This window comes from Trichosurus vulpecula, chromosome 9 (genome assembly GCF_011100635.1).
Source record: "Trichosurus vulpecula isolate mTriVul1 chromosome 9, mTriVul1.pri, whole genome shotgun sequence".
NCBI lineage: Eukaryota > Metazoa > Chordata > Mammalia > Diprotodontia > Phalangeridae > Trichosurus > Trichosurus vulpecula.
This window is the reverse complement of record NC_050581.1, coordinates 203,415,796-203,436,791: the sequence shown is the minus strand read 5'-3', so window position 1 is coordinate 203,436,791 and position 20,996 is coordinate 203,415,796. Positions and strand designations below refer to the sequence as shown.

Here is a 20,996-nt window from a genome sequence, read left to right as displayed (position 1 = left end):
TGAACTCCGGGAGGAGTCCCGAGAACCTCAGCCGCCTCAGGAGAGCGCAGTCGTTACGACGGGCGCGTACGAACGAATTTCTCCGGGGGGTTCGAGCCTTGAGGGACCCCCGAGGCCGGCCGTCTGCCCGGCTGCAAGATGGCCGCCGAGGGCCGGTTGCGCCACGGCCGGGTCGGCCCTGGGGGGCGGGGGCGCCGTCTGGCGCTCTCGCGAGAGCGGTCCGGGTGCACGGCTTCGAGGGCGGGGGCGCGCGCGTCGCGGCCGGGGCGGGGCGCGGGCGGCGGAGGGGTCGGAGCGGCGTACGTAAGCGCCGCAGCGCGGCGCGAGACTACGCTGCGTCAGCGGCGCAAGCGGCGTTGGAGAATCGGCGGGCGGGCGGGCTGCCTCGCCGGGGGAGGGGATGTCGATCAGTGAGCGAGCTGCTGAGGAGAGGAGCGGCGGCGGCTGCGGCGGCGGCGCCATGGGTGAGTCTCTGCCCCGGCCCGGCCCCGCCTGGCCTCGGGAGCCCGAGGGAGGCGGCGGGGGGCGGCCGCGGCGGGGGCGGCGGCGGCGGCGGGGCCCAGGCCCGGGGGAGGTCGGGCGCGCGGGGGCCGGGGGCGGCCGCCGCCGTGACAGTTTGAAGGGAGCCCGAGGAGGCGGCGGCCAGCCCGGGCCGGGGCCGGGCCGGGGCCTGCAGGAAATGGGGCGGGGGCCCGCCTGCCCCCGCCCCGCCTCGGTTTCCTCCTCCGCACCCGCCGTCGGCTCCCGGGGCAGGCCGCGGCTTTCAGTGGGCCGCCGGGCAGAGCCCGAGGACAGCCTGAGTCCCGCCCCGCGGTGGCCCCGGGGGCCCCGCAAGAGGCTGTGGGGGCCGTGGCCGAGAGCGGCGACGAGAAGGGGTGGGGGCGGGGAGGGCCGAGGCCAGGAAAGCAGCCGTGGGCGGCCCCCGCTTTGGGTTTGGGGAGCCGGCTCGGAAGCGCACACGGACGCGCCTTTTCTCTGATTAAGGACTCAGCGCCGCCCGGGGTCGAGTCCGGGTCCCGGGGCACGAGGCGGACCCGGCGCCCCACAGGAAGCCTGTCCCCAAATCCTACCGCAGGAACGGGGAAATTCCCGTAATTGTTCCTCGTTCCTGTTCCATTCGGTTCCCAAAGCCCGAGAGACCCGGGGGAAGTCCGAGGGGCTGGATGGGCAGAAGACCCCCCAGGACCTGCGCTGGGGGTGGGGGGGTGCGGAAGAAGGCCGGAGCTTTTAGATGGCGCTTCCAACGACCCTTTACTGTTGGGGAAACTGAGGCAGGCGCAGCCACGCGGTTTGTCCAGGGTCGCTGCTAGGCGTCCGAGGTTGGATTGGAGCCAGGCTCTTGACTCCGGGCTGCCTCCCCCAGCTGCCTTCCTGGCCTTTCACAAATTACTAATTTGCTCTGTGAGTTTGGGTGAGGCGGGGGCTTGGACAGGGAAAGGGGGGATCACGGAAGGTTTCCTGTCACAGCTGGAGGTAGCGTCGGATTGGCCTTTAAAGGATGCGTTAAATTCTACGGAGAAGGGCAGTCTAAGCGTCGAGGAACAGTCACAAAATACAGGACAGCAATCAGAAACTTGGGGGTCTTCAAATCTAGTGTAAACCATAACTGAAAAGCAAGTGATAGTCTGGGTGCAGGGGCAAACCAGTGATCTCCTGAGGCAGCACATTTCGCCAATACTGAACCTAGATTTGTCCCTACAACTTTCTCTTGCACCTGGTTCTTCCCTCAGGAACCAACTGAAAAGCTCCTTCCCAGTGACAGCTCTTCCAAAACCAGAACTGCCCTCTTTGAGTCTCTTTTGCCAGCTAAATAGTCGTGGTTCCTGTGCCTCGTTCTGCACACTTACCCCCTCTTCATGCTGTCCTGACAATCAGGGTTCTTCATGGGCCCCTTGGGCATTCATTCTGGGGAAACCCAGGGAACCCTTCTCACAACAGTGTTTTTTTAATGCATAAAATTCATGGTATTGGAAAGGAAACTAATCCTGTTGAAATACAGGCTTCAGAATGTGTACGAAGCACATTGAGGGACCCTAGCTTAAGAGCCCCTGCTCTAGGTGTTCTTCTTTTGACAGTTTCTTTCCATTTCCTTTCATTTATTAAGCAAGTACCATGTGCTGGGAACTCAAAAAAGATGTCTCTTCAGAGAGCCTACACTCTCCATCCCTTTTCCTGAAATGCAGGGTCAAACACTGAACACGTTTTCTAATAACCTTATATTTTTAAATGACAAAACATTTGCAAGTACAACCTGCTCTGTGATGTGGAAAATTTAAATTGCGTTTGTAGTTGAATATTGGGATAGCAAAATGTTAGGTTTGTAGTGTTTACAGTTTGCCATCTCTTTTTTAACATCATTGTTTTTCCTGTGCCATTGTATGGCTCACAAGTCATGGAAGACCACAGTCTGAAGAATTAAATTTTAGAGTTGTCCAAAGGACCAAGAAGAGGTCCCTAGTGGGTAGGAGGCAGCTTCAGAGATTAGTAACAAACAAGTGAATACAAGGATTACCTTGTATGTCGTGATGTGGAGATGTGGAGCAAGGCTGCTTGTGACAGGATTAATGGATAGGAGGAGGCAGAGAAGGACTGGTTGTGGTAGAAGGCATCTGTAGGGTGCAAGGGAGTACTCAGAGATGAGATCTCACGTCCGAATATTGACTTGCCAAAGAATAAGAGTATTAATATGTTGGGAAACATGGTTGAGATGTTTCCCTTGAGATAGTTCTCTATTTTACAAGGGGGCAGTTGGACTCTTGGTGGCTAGAAGCCTCCCAGCAAAGCCCTGCTATGCCATCACTTACTGGGGATGGATGGATGGATGGACAGATAGATGGGTGGGTGGGCCAGATCTGGGATGGATGGATGAATGGATGGGTGGATGGAGGGATGGAGGGATGGATGGGCCAGATCTGTGGCCTCTGGGAGCCCTCCTTTTGGAGATGTCACGTTTCATTTCTACTCCAAACATTCCAGTGTGAGCCCGGGTTAAAACCTCCTCCGAGCAGGCACTGGCTGGATACAAAGAAAGGCACAAGCAAGGGCCCTGCATTCCTGAAGCCTGTAGACTAATGGGGAAGCCAAAGCTGTGGCTCTGTATGTACAAGATAGGCACAATGTAAGTGGGATAAAGTCTGCTAATATTGTCTCATTGGATCCTCACAATGACTCTAGGGGACAGGTGCTATTATGATCCTCATTTTACGGTTGAGGAAACTGAGGTAGACAGGTTAAATGACTTGCCCATGGTAATAGCTAGTAACTGTCTAAAGCAGGATTTGCACCTGTGTTTTCTTGACTCCAGGCCCAGTCCTCTTATCTCCTGTGCTGCCTCAATGAGGGGTGGGCCTTAGAGGGGACTGGGTGGTAGCAGCAGGAAGGCCTCTTGGATTTGAGCTGAGTTAAGCTTGCAGGAAACCAGGAGTCAGAAGAGGGGAGGGAGGGAGTGGCAGTGACAGTGGCCCATCTTGACGTGGGGAACAGCAGGAAGGACAGTGTCCCGAGATTGTAAGATGTGTAGAAGGGGACAAGTGCAAAACAGATTGGGGAGGTAGGAAGGGCTTGAAAAACCAGGGGATTTTATATTTGATCCTACAGGTAATAGGGAGCCACTGGAGTTTATTGACTGGAGGAAGGGCAGGGAAGGGGTGGGGGAAAGGAAAGATCCCTTGGTAGCACGTGGGCTAGTCTTCCTGCCCCTCTGGTCTTTGACTCTCTCACTCTACACCTGCTGCCGGAGATGCTGTTGAGAGATGTTCACTTGCTTCAGCTCGCCCATAGGGTAAAGTCCAAACACTTTTAATTTGTCATACAAGGCCCTCCCTGGTCTGTCCTGACCTTCCAAAGAGCTGGACCAGGCCACCTGCTGCCCTCCCCTCCTGGCCATACATGGTCCTGCCTTTTTTGGAGCTGTCAGTACCATTCTTTGCCTTGAAGTGCACTCTCCCCATTAGGCAGAACCTGTCTATCCTTCCCAGCCCCAGGCCCTTCCTGTCTCTTCCACCAAACGCAGAAGCACTTCCTGTGGACCATCTGTGGGGCACTTGGAGCACCTGAGGTTGCTTCACTTTGGTGTCTTCTCTCCCAGGCTGCCCTGTGTATATACTGGGCTCAAAATAAACATTTGGCCCCTGAAAGAGTATTTTCTGTGCTGTTGGGCACCCAGCTGTCTTAGTGCATCCTGCCTTTAATTCAGTTCATCGGCATCGTCAGTAGCATTTACCTTGGATTGTGATGCGTGTTCCTGAATTTTGCTCATTTTCAGATTATTTCATTCCTGTTATATCTTCTAACACATTAAATAGTATGTGACAAGACTTCTGGAGTTCTCATTTGAGGTAGTGTTCTATCTTTAACCAACTGCAGGTTTTTCTCTCTGTACCAGATTCTCAAAATCATCATATCCTTTATTCAGCAGAAGGAAAAAAAAATCTGTAAATGTTTATTATTGTACATCACATTTCTTTTACCTTATTTATAGTAGTATGTGAGCAAGTCTTCCACTAAAATGCTGCTGAGTTCTCTTGAAAGCTTCCTCAGTGGGACACGAATGCTGGCTGGGCCTCCCTGGTTTGAATCTAGTTCAGTATGGATGGAGGCAGGAGGGGTCATTTTCTGTGTGTTGTCTGAAGCCTGATGAGGCGTTGTACTTAACCTGCTTGACTGCATGGTGATGAATTTTTCAGGCACACCAACTCTTGGAGACGTAGATAGGGTGGTACAAGGGCTGTGTGGTCTGTGCCCACATTAACAACATTAGAGATGATTAAAGTGCAGCAGCCTCAGACAGGGCCTCTCTCTCACTTCGACTAGTTCCAGGCGAGTCACCTCAGCTCTTCCCCCCATTAGAATGTGAACATCACCTCTCTTGAGTTTCCTGCTTTTATCCTCAGTGTTTAGCACAGGGCTTTGCACATAGTACGCACTTCATCATTTTCCATTCATTTCCTTCTCTAAGGCTCTGAGTTGTGGAGAATGGGCTGCTGTTGTTCCAGTGAAGTGACTGGTGGATCCCCTATCCCTAGAGGATTAAAGAATGACCCAGAGCCTATTGGCTGTTGTCCTGGTTTTGATATCTCACTTAAATCCATTAAAATTAAATTTTGGGTTTTGAAACAGTGAGGATAGTACATGTGAGGCAGTGTAGAGTAGTGTGTAGAAAGTTGTCCTCATAGGCAGGAAGGCTTGGCTGGAGTCCTGTCCTTAATACATGCTGGCTTTGGGACCCTGGGCTGGGTTAGGTTCCTTCTCTGTTCAAGAGGTCCCTCATTTGCATTTCCCTATTAGGAACTACCTATACCAATGAAATCATAGGTCTGGAGAAGATAAATGTCAATATATTTATAGAAAATTAACACTTACATGGAATATTTATGTTTGAATGATACTGCATTAGCATTTAATAATAATAGCTAATTTAAATAGCTATTTAAAATGAAATGGTTATTATTGAACCACCATGAATTTATCAAAGACTAGGTCACTAATTTCATTTCCTTCTTTGATATCCTTCTTAGGCTGGTAGCTCAGGGCAGTGCTGAAGAGAGTGACCATGGGTTTCAACCAGGCTTTTTGGCAGTTCTCTGATCCTATTCTGGCCAGACTTGGAGACGTGTGGGTTAGGTCAAAGATATCAGACATGTGGCCCACCCAGATTAAAATGTAATTAGGAAATATTTGACAAGATAAATAAAAATAAGACAGGACATAGATATGGTTTTCTAAGTTCAGCATGCAATTTTGACCCCACTGGGTTAGATGATAGCATTGTTCATCAGCCTGATTGCAGCTGTGCAGTGGAGGACCACAGGGACCTGTCCTCAGTCCTGTGCAGCTGGTCAGTACTTGTGATCAGGGACTGAAGGCCTAGAGGACAGACTGACTAGGTTTTCCAATGATGCCGAGCTGGAAAGGGGAGGAGCTAGCACTTCAGATGACAGGATCCACCAATTTTTACAGGTTAAAAAGATGATTCTAGGAAGATGACATTTAATAGGGAAAAATATAATATCCTAGACACGGTTTCAGAAGATCACCTTTCTGTTTACAGGAGGAAGGGGGTGTATCTAGACAACATCTCCGTGTGAGTCAGTGTGGTTGACCCAGAATTTAGGAAGAGGCACCCCAGAAAGATGGAGGTGACAGTCTTGTTATTCTCTGCCTTGCTCGTCCACTTCTGGGCTCCATATTTATGGGGGATACTAAACTAGATTCCTTCATTCAAGATGAGGAGAGGGCTGGAGAGCTGCTATTTTAAGCATCAACTGAAGGAGTTATCTGGGAGTATTTCTTCTTTAACACGTTCTCTTTCTTTTTCAGTTAACAAGCGTTTATTTTCTCTCCCAGTTCCCTCACAAACTGGGAAAACAATACAAAACCAAACCCTTGAAGCAAATAAATGACTGAGTGAATAAAGCCTATATGAAGTGCTTTCTTTGTGCCAAGTCCTGGGCTAAGTGCTGGGGTTACGCATAGAAAAGCCAGACATTCTCCACTCTCCAGGAGCTCCTACTCTAATGGGGACGGAAACCATGTGGAAGGTTTCAGCTGCAAGTCCAGTGGAAAGGTCCCATGGTTCTTTGGATGAAGCAGCAAAACAGATGGTCAGCCTCTTCTTTCATGTCGTTTTCACCGATAAAGTCATGCCAGGAGCTGATGTGGAACTAGTTGACAGGGCCAAGGACTTGGTGGCTTTATTTTCTGGGGCTTCATAGATACAACTGTGGTCACACATCTTGCGTCTCTACAGATATCCCTTGAGGATGGCTGTGGGCACTGGCCTGGAAGCCTAGCTGTTCCCAAGGCTCTTGGGATTAGGTTGCTGGGCTATCTCCATCAGGGTCTCGGGAGGGGGAGGTGGTGGTTTGAGTGGACTGGTGCATGCTGTCTCCGGTCACCCTCATCATGCTTTGCTGCTCTAGCTGGGCTGGCTTGCCTACCCCATGAGTGATATTGTGGGGTCAAAGGGTGTGCGCAGTATCGTGACTTTTTTGGCGGGGACAGTGACATAGTTTTAAATTGTTTTCCATAATAGTTGGACTAATTCAGTTTCACCAGCATTACAGTAGTGTGCCCGTTTTCCCTCCATTTGCACCCTCTAGACAGTTGTCCTTTTAATTTTTGGTATCATTGCCTATTTAATGGGTGTGAAGTGGAGCCTCAGAGCTGTTTTAATTTGCATTTTTCTAAACAGTAGTGATTTGGAGCATTTTTCACATGGCTGTTTATAGCTTGGATTTTTGAAAACTGCTTGTTTGTGTCTTTTGACCATTTATCAATTGGAGGATGGCTTTTATTTGAATAAATTTGAATAAATTCCTTATATGTATGTAATTATGCATGTGTATATATGTATATAGATGTATATACACACAGATCTACACAGACACACACGTATGTATGTATATGTGTGTATTTCTATATGTAAAATTAGATCTTTATCAGAGAGACTTGATATAGGCATTTCTACCTCCATCAGCAGTTTCTCTTTTTTTAACCTGCATTGATTTTGTTTGTGCAAAAAACCTTTTTAATTCTATGCAGTCAGAATTTTCCATCTTTTGTGATCCTTTGATCATGAACTGATCCCCATCTACAGGTGCTGCAGAAGGAAATGTATGTGATCTTTTATCTCTCACTCACTCATTTGGATTTTCTCTTGATATATGCTACGCGCTGTGGGTCTAACCCTGAGTTTCCCAGACTGCTTTCTTGTTTTCTAGCTGCAGATATTTGCCCCTTTTGATTGTAAGTTTCAAAAGGCTGTTGTGTAGAAGAAGGATTCAGTTTGTTCCGTTTTGCCCTAGAAGCTAGAACTAGGAGCAACATCTGAAGGTTTGAGGCAGATTATAGCTTGATGTTAATGAAAAAAAACTATTCAGCCCTTTAGTGCTGTCCAGAAGTCAGAATAGGTTGGCTTGGGAAGTAAGCTCTTCTAAGCAAGGTCGTTGGAGGAAGGTCTAGGAACAACAGCAGCAACCAGGAAACATCCACAGGACTGTCCTAGTCATTGACAGAAGCAAGGTGTTAGCTTAACAGGAATACTGTGAAGGGCATTTCTGGTCACTTAAAGGTTGATTCTCTTGAAGTCCAAAAGTCACACCTTCAATCCCTTTATTTTACACTATCCCACTATCATATCGTGGCTTTGGGAAAATCACACTAAAGCCTATTGGTTAATTTTTAAAAGTACTGAAAACAAGGGTCAAAACCTTAGCTGAACCCCCTACCCTTTAACAAGGGGGACTAAAAGAATTAATAGATAAGCTGGCAAATAAGGGAGCCTGTCAGAATTAGGTGCCTTCCAACTCTTAATCTCCGGTCCTCTCAATTTGAATAAGTCTTGTAAATGATGGCATTGAATAAGTAGATAGATGAAGAAGATGGGCTGGTCATGTGGCCATAGTCTGGTGTAACAGTAAGCATTCATCAAACATTGGCTACATGCTAAGCACTGCTGGGGATACAGAGGATGGCTTAGCTCCCCCCCCCCCCCCCCCCCCCCCGTGCCTTCTCTCTGTGGATTCTCTTTAGCTTGTTCACACAGAGTTGTTTTGTGTGTTGTCTCCTCCATTAAGCTGTGACATCCCTGGGGATGGGGGACTGTCTACGTTTTTCTTTGCATCTTTAGTACTTTTTGTATCAGCGCACTATAATATCTTCTTAATAAAGGTTTGTTGGCTGACCTACCCTCCGGGGGCTTGCGTTCTATTGGGAAGACACTGCACATACACAGATAAGTGAATAGAAAATCTATGTATGCTAAGTAATTTATGGGGGAAGACTCAAGTCTCACCAGAAGGGTAGCGGAACAATAGAACAGGGATGCCTGAGGGTGCACTGGAAGGGCAAGGAAGAGTGAAGTTGGAGCTGATGTGGATGGGCACGGGGCAGCTCATAGCTTGGTTAGGTGGTCAGGGAAGGGAGCTTCACATGGGCAGCCTATAGCTCAGCCCCGGGGATTTTGAGTGGAGTCATAAGGCCTTCAGAGGATCAGATGTAGTGGTCTTAGAGAGTGTGGTGGCAGAGCAGATGACCCTTCCCTGGCTCTGGTTGATGGTCAGGGCAGTAGCTTGTGGAATCCCAGGACCAGGCTAGGCCTACAGAGATGAGGATTCAGGGCAACAGAGTTAATTCAGTATTTCCCCTGCTTTGGGGTGAACTGCTTTTTCTGGGCTGGTGGCCAAGGTGGAATGAGAGGGGGCAGCTTTGGGGACCCCTGTTCTAGTGCTGACTTTAGGGGCCTTGACTTGCAGTATCATTTGGGTCAAGATAATTAACTTTTTCCATTTTTGTTCTTTTAAAAACAAGGCTGTTTCTTTTAGGGGGTCTAGGTGGCACAGTGGATAGTGTTAGGCCTGGAGTCCGAAAGTTATCTTTATGAGTTCAAATCTGGCCTTAAACACTTAGTGGCTATGTGACCCTGGGCAGATCACTTCACCCCGTTTGCCTCAGTTTCCTCATCTCTAAAATGAGCTGCAGAAGGAAATGACAAACCACTGTAGTACCTCTGCCAAGAAAACCCCAAATGGGGTCACAGAGAGTTGGTCAGGTGAGTTTATCTGCCTTCTTTGGGGAGGGGCCCGCTCAAGGTCTAGCCTTTCCAATGCCCAGTGTTGCCCCTGGCCTTATTTTGTCTTCCTCTTCCCCTGTATGTCTGTCATCTCAGAAGGCCAGACTGTTAGCTCTTGGGGCCATTTTTTTTTTGGAGGGGGAGGGCAGGGCAATTAGGGTTAAGTGACTTGGCCAAGGTCATACAGCTAGTAAGTGTGTCAAGTGTCTGAGGCAGGATTTGAACTCAAGTCCTCCTGACCTCATTCACTGTGCCACCTAGCTGTCCTGGCTCCATTTTCTCAGTGAGGCAGCATGTTAGTAAAAAGTGTCTGCTGAATTTGGAGCCAGAGAATCTGGCTGGGGTTATCACAGCTGTGCTACTTGGACTCCCCTGGGCCTCAGCTTTTTATCTGTAAAATGAGGGAACAGGCTAGGCTGCCTTTTGTCTTCAGAAGGCTCCCTCCATTTCTAAATCTGTGGTCTGTGACATTCCGGTGCTGGTATGATAATGCTCGTGATTGCGAGGCAGCTTCATGGAGTAGGGGGAGAAAGAGAGAGAGAGACAGACACAGAGACACACAGAGAGAGGGAGTGACAGAGAGACGACCTTGGAGCCAGGAAGTCTCTTGTCTGACACCTGCTGGCTGTGTGACTCTGGGCGAATCACCTAACCTTTCAGGGCTCATGCCTCACCCATGCCTAACAGACCCTGACAAATTTTGAAATTGATTGTAAGCAGAGTGTTCCAGTTTGACCTAAACCACCAACTAGTTCAGGAAATGAATACTTCATATTGAATGAAAATGACATAATGCCATAAGTAAATTTTAGTGTCAGTCCGCCCTTGGGAGTGGGATGGCAGGTACGGGCTGGAGGTGCAGTTAGGAGCCTGCCCTGGACAGGCCCTGCAGCTCTGCAGATGGGACTTGGGTCGTCTAGTGAGAGCTGAACTCTGCTGCCCTTGCAGACATGCTAGAATGGTACTTATGAAAAATTTTTTCAGTTTGTGTTTCAAAGCAGTAAGTGTCAAAATAATTTTTATTTTAAACTTAAAAACATTTAAAATGGTGTTGGACCCAGTGTAAAACTAAATCAAAGCTAGGCATATTTTGATTAAAAATGCTAAACATTTTTGAGAAGATTGACAGTAAATTTGGCTCTTTGGTCCTTTCTGAACTGTCATCGAGGTGCCGTTATTCTTTCTATAGCCAGTGTCAGGGTCTGTTGGTCTTCTAAGGCTGCTGACCTCACTTGGCATCATTTCAGAAATTTCCGTACGGTGCATTTTTATGGCTCCCTCTTCCATTGTGGTATGAGGTATAACAATGTATTCAGCTGTTCTTCAGTCCTAGCTCCTATAGGTGGCTTTCAATAACTGGATATTACAAAGTAACTGAGTATTTGTAGGCCCTTTCCCCCTTACTCTTCTGTTCAGTCTCAGTAGTGAATCATTGGATCGAATGGTATAGATTTGGTTTTGTAACCAACTGTAGCAGTAACTGTTTTAGACTAAGAAGCACATTTTGCTAATCACTCACGTAGTGTGAGGCTCCCACTTCGTGACATCTGTGACATGGATGAGTCAGAGAGATACTTCACATGTTTAAAACTTGAGAAGAAATCCCTCATTTGGTTGTTAGGTTTCTTTTTATTACAGATAGGTTTGGGGCATATTTAGCATTTTAAACTCAGGAAATGGTTGAAGCAGCACCGTAATAACCATTTAAAATAAAACTGACAGGGAGAGGGAAGTCCTGGCCTTCGCAGAGCCCAAGATTCGAGACCTTGAGATACATCAGAGTTCATTTAGCCACAGGTGCCTTGTGGGCAGGGACTCTCATTTTTGTATTGGAATCAGTGCCTAGAACTGAGTAAACTGAGACCCAGAGAGATTGTTTTGTTTTTTAAAATTAATTTTTATTTGTTCTATGAAATATTTCCCAGTTACGTGTAAAACAATTTTTAACAATCATTTTTTAAACTTCTGAGCCACCACCCCCCAGTCCCCAAAGCACTTTGATTATTAGCCATGTTACAGAAGAAAATACAAACAAGATAATAAAAATAAAGACAGTTTTTAAAAAGTATGCTTCCCTCTGTGTTCCCTTCTCACTTGTCCAGTGTCAGAGCAAGGTTTCTTTTGACTACATTTGACAAAAGGGAATAGACTGTTCACGTAAATGAATATTGGGTATAACTGAAGCTCAGTACTTCAAGCACCAAAATTTTTACATTTTAAATCACATTGGATAGAACTGCCTTTTTTTTTTTTTTTTTTGCAGGGGGGAAGGCAGGGAAATTGGGGTTAAGTGACTTTCCCAAGGTCACACAGCTAGTAAATGTGTCAAGTGTCTGAGGCCGAATTTGAACTCAGGTACTCCTGACTCCAGGGCTGCTGCTCTACTCACTGTGCCACCTAGCTGCTCCGGATAGAACTGCTTTGAAAAAACGTAGATGTTTCCAAGTTTTCTTAGACTATTCTGCACTGAATTTTAACTTCTTTGTGGAGACTTGGGTTCATTGTTATGCAAATCAGTTCGTTGCCCTGTGCTTGCTGATGCCCACGAGGAACTCTTGAGAAACCTGAGATGATTTTCTCTCAAACTTAATTATCTTTCTCCCAATACCTTTTCTCTAACTTCCCAATTACTATGGAGGGCCTGCCTCTCCTCCCAATCACCCAGGCCTGCGGATCTGTGTCTCAGCCTTCCCTGAAGCTTCTCCCTTCCCCTCATATCTAGTCAGTTGCTAAGTCCTGTCGATTCTACCTTTGAGATCACTCTCATGTGCCCCCTTCTACACTCCAGCACAAATGCTGCCCTGGTGCAGGCCCTCAGCACCACCCACCTGGACTGTTGTAAGCGTTGAGTGGCTGCTTGGCCGTGAGGCTGCGTGGCTGTTCCTGCAGCAGGTCTCTCCCCTCGCCAAGGCATCTTCCACTCAGCTTTCAGATTGACCATTTTGTTGTCGTTGAGTCATTTTAGTCCAACTCTCCATGACCCCATGTGGGATTTTCCTGGCAAAGATACCTGAGTGGTTTGACATTTCCTTCTACCAGCTCATTTTACAGGTGAGGAAACTGAAGAAAACAGGGTTAAGAACTTGCCCAGGGTCACACAGGTTAGTAAGCATCCAAAGTCAGATTTGAACTTAGGAAGGTAAGTCTTCCTGACTTCAGGCCTGGCACTCTAGTCACTGTGCTGCCCCCTGGCTGCCCCAGGCCTGACCACATCACCTCCCTATTCAGGACTCTCCAGTGATTCCCTGTTACCTCCAGGTTCTAATAGAAAATTGTGTTTGGCTTTGAAATTGTTTAGTACGGGCCCCTCCCTACTTTTCCCAAGTTCTGACACCCTGTTCCTCTCTGTATACTCTGTGAGCCAGTGACTCTGACCTCCTTGCTATTTTTGACTCCCCATTATTCACTAGCTGTTCCCCGTGCCAGGAATGCTTTCCCCCCTCATCTCTGCCTTCTCTCACCTAACTTCCAACTGAAACCTCACTTTTTACAACCTGCCCCAAGCCTTCTTCATCCTGGCACTTTCCCTCTGTTGGTTATTTCTACTTCCTGTGTAACCTGTATGTAGCTTGTTTGTATATGTGTAGTAGTTCGCATTTTGTTTCCCCCATTAGATTATGAGCTTCTTGAGGGTATGACTGTTTTTGGCCTTTTTTTGTATTCCTAGTGCTTGGCACAGTGCCTGGCACCTAGTAGTAGGTGCTTAATAAATTTTTGTTGACTTTGTCCTTACTGAGACCTTTGACCTCTCTGGCTTTGATTTCTTCCTCCCCTTCATAGTCTTGACTCTATACTGTAGTTAACCATTTTGATACTACATTGCCCTTTGCTCCTATCCTGTCCCAGCTCCTGTCCTGCCAAACCCTAATTTTGAATCATTCCCACCATTTGCCTCCTTGTCTCCTGATGTACTATTGGACTAAGCTACGGTCAGTCAGGCTACGTTCATTACAAATCCATGTTCTCTACAGCAAGGCAGTCCTTTTCAGTCCTCTCTGATTTTCTGTCCCGTCCTCCGCAGTGACTGTTCCACATCTTACATCAGATCTTCCCCTCAGCCCTCTCAGTTGAAGATCTTGTCTCATACTTTGCTGAGGAGATAGAAGTAATTTGCCATGAGCTCCCTCCTTCCATCTCTGCATTGGCGAATCATGTTGTTCACTGGTTTCAGTCATGTCCAGCTCTTCATGATTCTACTTGGGGTTTTCTTGGCAAAGCTCCTGGAGTGGTTTGCCATTTCCTTCTCATTTCACAGGTGAGGAACTGAGGTTAGGTGACTGCTTCATTTGAGTCTCACTCAATGCTTCATTTCATCCCGATAGTGAGGTGGCCCGGCTCTCTACATATGCCTGTGGTCCCATCCCGTTTTACTCGGATTGCCCCTGCGATCATAACCTCTCTCCAGTCTAAACTTCAGTCATTTCCCAGCTATTGTTCCTTACCTGCTGCCTACAATTATGTACAAATCTCCTTTATCCTTAAGAAACCATCACTAGGTCACTCTCAAGCTGTCATTTTATATTTTGTCTTTCTTTGTCAGCCAGTCTTGTAGACAAAGTTGTCTATATTTACCCTCCTTTCACTCCTCAGCCTTTTGAAACCTGGTTTCCAACGTTGTAATTCACTTGCTGCTGCTCTTTCCAAAGTTGACAGTAATCTTGTAATTGGCAAGTCTGTCAGCCTTTTCTAACTTTCATCTCATCATTTTTGACCTCTCTGTAGCATTTCAAACTGTTGCTGTATTCCTGAACATTCCTGTTTGGCTTTCTGTGGTATTCTTCACTCTTGGTTCTTCTCTTAGCTGTTTGATAGCTTCGTGTTCTCCTTTCCTGGATCATTCATATCATAACCCGCTACCTTTGGTGCATTCTGAAGTTCAGTCCTCAGGGTCAAAGGTGTCTAACATGAAACCAGTTATACGCAGGGATTAAACTCTCTTGTGTGGCCAGACCCAGATTAAAATGTAATTGGACGATTTTTAACTAAATAAAAAAAAACCCAACATAGATAATGCTAATTTGTTGTTTTTAAAGTCAATATAAAGCCCACAGGAGATCCTTTTTGAGCTTTACATCATTGTTCTGGGCCCTCTTCTTCTCCATTTATGCTGCTTTAGTGACCCCATCAGCTCTTAGCTCTGTAGATAATTCCCAAAGTTCTATATCCAGTCTAGTGCTTCAGGAGCATTTCAAAGTCAGCATGTCAAAACCAGGACTCATTACTTCTTTTCTCTGCATACCCTGCCCAACTTCTTTATTTCTGTTGAGGGAGCAGTACTTTCTTAACAGTCTTTCAGGTTTGCAGCCTTGGTGATACTCTACTCCTCGTTCTCCTGCCCTCCCATAGCTAATCTTTACTAAGTCTTGTCTTGTGGGTCTGATCATGTCAACCCCCTCCCCCACTTCAGTAAATTCTAGTGGCTCCTTCTCAGCTCCCACATCAAATACAAAAGGCTCTGCTTTGTCATTCAAAGCCCTTCCTAACCTAGCCCCCTGCTACCTTGCCAGGCTTCTTCACCTTCTCTCCCCAAGAGAAGTGGACCCTCCACCTCTCAGCTCCAGGCATTTTCTTGGACCGTTCCTGAAACACTCTATCCTCTGCTCTGACTACTGGCTTCCTGTCAGCTCCAATTAAAATCCCATCTTCTACAAGAAGCTTTTTCCTAACTCCTTAATTCTCATGTCTTTCCTCATGTTTATTTCCTCCTTTTTTCTGTATGTAGTTTGTTTATACATATTTGTTTGCTTTTGTCTTTGTCTTATCTGTCTTTTGCCTTTCAACCCTAGAGCTTAGTACAGTGCCTGGCGCAGAGTAGGCACTTAATAATTGGATGTTGACTGGTTGATTTCTCCCTCTTACATCTCTTGTATCTGTCCCTTTCTTATTCTTCCTTGGCCTTGTCCCCTCTCTCCACTGCCACATCGGCTTCCCGACAAGCTCCCTGTCTCAGGTTTCTTTTCAGTCCTATCTATCTTCCCCAGAGCTGCCAGAGTTGTTTTCCTTAATCCAAGGTTTGATGGTTGTGGTGCTGTCTTACTCAGCAAACTCTACCAGACCTCCTTTCCTACATTCTACAGTTCACCAAGCTGGGGCCTTCACCCAGGACTCCCATTTCCAGTGTTCTCCAATTGGCCATCACCCATCACCCAAGAAGTACCTCCTTGTCAGCTTTGTTCAGAATGCTGGTAAATGGAGGAGGAGGATAGACGTGGTTTAATCTGCATTATTGACATTTTCTCCCTGTAGACAGCCAAGACAGCCCTAAATCAATCCCTGAATCAGAGCGTACAACGACTCCCCCCTGGAGCTCTCAAGCTAGTTCTAGCACACCCTGGCCTCCACCAGAGCTAGTTCTAGCATACTCCGGCCTCCACAGGAGCTAGTTCTAGCACACCCTAGCCTCCACCGCTTAGAGCAGTTTTGAGTGATGGGGAACCCAAAGCTAAAAGTAGAAGAGACCTGGCCTCAGTTGCTTCTATTCAGCCAGTGCGATACACGAATCTACAAAGTGGATAGAATGTGGTTAGCAGAGAGAGGGCGTCTTGGGGGATGTGTTGAGAATCAGGCACTTGAAGGAAACCAGCCAGGGATTCCAAGAACTGAGGTGAAGAGGGAGTGACTACTAGACATAAGAGCCAGCCAATAGGGAAAGGGATGAAGGGAGGGAGACCAAACAGGGAGCTATCTAATTATCCAGTCACTTACTCAGCTACCCTGTGCCAGACACTATGCTAAGAAGGGCAAAAAAATAGTCCCTGTTCTCAGGGAGCTCATGGTTTAATGGGGGAGACAACATTCGAATAACTATGCATGAACAAAATATATACAGGATATACTGGGAGCCGTCTCAGAGGGAAGCCAAGAGGCAGAGATGAGTAGGGAGAGTGTCCAGTCATGAGAGACATTCAGTAAAAACGCTCAGTCTGGAGTTGGAGGAGGGTGTTGTTCATGGACATCCAGGAAGCCCATGTCACTGGATCACAGAATACATGGAGAGGAGTAAGGTCTGGGGTAAGGAACCTTAGAGTTCCTTTGAGTGAATCTAAACTTCTCAGAACAAATCTCCTTAATAAAAGGATTTGTTCTGTAAAACTTGGATTCAGTCATAAGGCCATACCCAAGGACCTAGAAGGCCACATGTCTTCCCCATCCCTGGCTGAGGACTAGAAAGGTAGGGAGGGGCCAGGTTATGAAGCGGTTTGAATGCCAACCAGAGCATTTTGTCTTTGATCCTGGAGGTAATAGGGAGTCACTGGAGTTTACTGACAAAGGGGTGACGTGAGCCAGACCTTCATTTTAGGAAGATCAATTTGCTATCGGAGTGGAGGAGGAATTGAAGTGGGGACAGACACTAATCCACAGGCATGAGGTGCTGAGGGCCTGTACCAATGGCAGTTTCATAGGAGAGAAGGGAGTGTATTTGAGAGATACTAGGAATGTAGAAACGATAGGACTTGCTGACTGATTGGATATGGCTGTGGGAGAGTGAGATACCTTCCTGTGTGACAAGCTGGTTGCTGCTGGTGCCCTGGAGGGTAAAAGAGAAATTAGGGGAGAACCGAGCACATTTGGACTGCTTGTCTTGAGGGTCATCAGAGTGGGAGGATGGGAGATGGGAAGATGAAATGTGTTGGGGCTGGTGAGGGAGGATCAGGGAGTGTCCTGACTCCCCTTGGTGCTGACTTCCCTTGTTATAGCTGTCTGTAGATGCGTCCAATCCACACAGGCGTTGAAGCTTTTTACAGTTTGGTTCAAACCTCTTTCCACATTTATTTCATTCTACTCTCTTTATGTCCTCGTAGAACTGACCTCCTTGTTCTTCTCCAAACAAACCATTCTATCTCCTGCCTCTTCCTCAGTGGCTGCTCAAGTGCTGCCTCCCGTATGAAGCCTGACTTGTTAGTAAAACATGCTCAGAGAGAACTTAACAGGCTTCCTTTGGTAGCTGATGGAGGAGGGAACGGAGAAGAGGCCTCCTAGGTAGGGGAAACTGATCTAGGGTTGAGCCCAGGTGAGTAGAGAACTAGTGGTGTTTGGATTGGAGGAGTGTAAGGGTAAGCAGTTCTGTTTTGCACCTGCTGCTGATGGTGAGGTGCCTGGGGGACTTTTAGGTGGAGCTGTCCAGCAAGCATTCCCCGTGTATTTGGGAGAGAAGTCAAGAAGGAGATCTAGCTCTAGTTGTTTCTGGCTATTTATCTCACATGTAAATTAAAACCCACTAATCACACAGATAGATTATCTTTATGCATATGACACATGTGTACATGTGTTAGAGATAATGTAACTTATCGATTTGGTCACCAGTCAAGAGGGCACCAAGAAAGAAGAGAATCCAGGGGCAGAAGTAAAAGAGATTGAGAAGGACTGGTCAGGCAGATAGGGGGAAAACCAGGAGAAACTAGGGTCTTAAAAGCTAAGGTGGCAGAGAGTATACTGGAGGAGGGAGGGGATAATCAGATGTGTCAGTAGCAACAGAAAGGTCAAGAAGAATGAGGAACCAGAACTTTGAATTGGATTCACATTTTCAGTAACGTAAGTTAGATTGTGGTAACATAAAAAAGATTGTGGTATGTAGTATTATTCAGAGGGCACTGTATGCATAAGACCTCCACTATTGGCTTTAATGATGGGTGTTGTAAAATAGAAAGATTAGACAAGAAAGCACATTTAAAATAACAATGGACAAGATATTTGGGACTAAAAAGTTCATGAAGCATCCGTAAAATAATTACAATTACAAAACACTTTAAAAAGAAATAAAGAATGACTTAAATAACTGGAAGGCTATTCAGTGGGTGTGGTTGGATTGTGCCAATGTAATAAAAATGATGATCCTGAAATTACTTTATAGATTTAGTGCTATACCTCTTAAACTTAGGGATTCTGGAGAGTTAGATAGAATAACCTAATTTTTCCCCCAGTTTCTTCTCTGCATCCAGCTTTTGGCCTTCATCGCGAGCCCATACTCATCTAAGTTACCTACATAATTCCTTTTCTTATTCAAATTATACCCTTTTCTCTTCTGCCGCAGTCTCTCCCCGCAAAGGGGTCCAGCACTTCTCTGGCTCTCTTGAAGCCTCTGTTAGCCATGGCAGGACCTAGCATAACTTGTACTCCAGCAGCATGGCCTTCAAGTTCCCAGACTTTCTTCAAGGTGAGGCAGAGTTAATGCCACATTTATGCAGTGCTTTGTGGGTTACAAAGCATCTTCCAGAAGGCCATCTAATGAAATAGCAGTAGAAGGCTTATTCTAGTTTTACACGTGAAGAAGACCGAGGAGTCAGGTGGCTACATGGTCCCCAGGTCTTCTGGCCCCTAATAGTTTCTTTATTTCCATTGTGCCAGAACAGCCTTAGACTAGTACGTGGTCTACCTTCAGTGAGGGTTATTCGTGGGTAGGACAATGTGAAACTTTTTAGAATGATGGATCTACTTGACAGGAGCAGGTCTTAACTTGGTTTTTAAAAAATTTTAGTTAAAATACATTGATACGTACTTACGCTGTTAGGGACTGTGGAGGTAGGAATATAGGAGATAATTGTTTCTAAGAACAGCATCTCAGAGTAACTCAAAACAGATTGGATTCAAGAGAATTCAGCAGGCTTCAAAGCAGAAAAAAATCTCTTTAAAAAAATTGGCTGAAAGGCCAACCTTAATGGGAAAATAATCTTGTGACAAAGTTCAAACATCCAGAGTTAGTTTTGGAAGCTGGGAATGAGCGCAAAGATAGAGCTTCTGTGTCGCCTTGCGCATAGTAGGGACTTAATAAATGTTTGAATTGACAAATTGACAGAATCTTTCTGGGGCAGAATAAATGCCCCCTCCTTTTCTCAACTGGGAGGGGGAGGAAAAGAGCTTTCACAGCAAATGTGAACTCAGCCTGAGTGAAATTATTCAGGACAGTTGTCACTTTAATGTTGTAACACATTGGTGCTCTTGTGAGAGTGAATCTAGGTATTTTGTAAGGAAGATTATATTTGAAAAATGTAAATGGTGAAATTTTTCAACTTTTCTCCTAGGCTGTATGTGAGAGGAGTTTGTGTCAGCAAGTGTCAACTAGGCCTGTGCTTAAGACAAGATTTGATATGAAAATGGAGTTGGAAGTGGTAGAATATAGACGTTGCAGTGGCTCTCTTGTACAGAGTTAGATAAAATCTTACCCAATCCGGCGTGCCTCTGTGCTAGGTTGGGTCTAGGAATGCAGTGGTGAAAAGTTGTCCCTCTCCTTCTTCAGGAGTTCGTTTTACTTTGGGCTGGGGCGGGGGGGGGGGGCAGGCACAGTGCCTATGTCATGTAAATGGGTGTAAGGTAAGTGGGATGCCAAGAGCTTGAAAAGCTAGGGAATTGGGAAGGACTTTCCTTCAGAAGGGATGCCAGAGCTGAGCATTGAAGACAGGCAGTCTGAGGCAGAGACGAGATGAGAGGGTGGGCATCTCAGGTATGAGGGACAGATGGGAGAGATGGCATGCCAAGTTTGGGAGATAGCAGCTAGGCCATTTGTGCCGGAACATAGAATGCATGAAAGGGAGTCATGTGATAGAAGCTTGGAATTTACAGAATTTGAGAATTGGAAGGAATCTCAGAAGCCATCTTGTCCAGCCCATGCATGCCTGAAAAAAATCCCTACTACCTCATACCCAGAAGTGATCATTTAGCCTTTGCCTGGAGCCAGACTGCTGAGTAGAAGGAGGCAATCTGGAGGTTTCTTAACCAGGGTGGCGAGCCATGGACCAGAGCTGTGCTTTGGGGAGATTGTTTTGGTAACTCTGGAAGATGTGCAAATAGATGCATGAAGGACAGAGTATTTCATATGCGCTCAGTATGTAGAAAGCACTGTGCTCCAGTGCTAGGCATGTAGATCCAAAGGTGAGACAGAGCCCCCTCTCAAGGAGCTATTCTAATGGGAGGGACGCAGCAAGTCCGATGGCAAGGCCCAATGATCCTTAGAGCGCAGTAGCAAAGCTGGCATGTGTCATCTCGAATAAACTTTCTTGCCATCAGACTGTATCTGTTTCTGATGTTGGACCATTTGCAAAGTATCAGGGACTTTGGTGGTAAGAGCTTTGTTTTCTTCATCTTCCGTAGCTGTGGCTGCTAAGGAGGCTGAAGTTGCAGAAGCAGCGATTGTCAGCTCACAAAGGTTGCTTCTCTGGAAGATGGATGACAGGGTGCTTGGTGGTCTGGGGAGTCCTGCTATTCCTAGCATGCCTCAGCTTGGCAGCTGCTTCTCAGGGTCAGTTACTGGTCAGAAGTTGGTGGCGAGGCAGCCTTAACTTTGCCACTAGAGTTAGACAGCGATGGTGGGCCCATTCTTCAATGAGATTGTCTCTCTTGATGATGTGAATGTGGAGTTTGGGTTAGAAGCAGGACCTGTAGTGCAAGACACACTGTAATTCCTGTGGGAAAAAATTCTGGGAAAATATTG

The 20,996-nt window shown here is 46.6% G+C and overlaps 1 protein-coding gene across 2 annotated transcripts in view; it reads left to right on the top strand.

Moving 5' to 3' along the window:
- The first annotated feature begins 265 nt into the window (after positions 1-265).
- Positions 266-20,996, top strand: part of SEPTIN7 (septin 7) — a 73,422-nt gene continuing 52,691 nt past the window's right edge. Inside the window, exons 1-2 of one of the 2 annotated variants that reach the window (XM_036738032.1) lie at positions 266-464; positions 3,087-3,088. In XM_036738032.1, coding sequence (XP_036593927.1) covers positions 401-464; positions 3,087-3,088 — 66 coding nt within the window. In that variant the 5' untranslated portion in view covers positions 266-400. The remainder of the gene's footprint in view (positions 465-3,086; positions 3,089-20,996) is intronic. The other variant, XM_036738031.1, reaches the window with a different exon arrangement.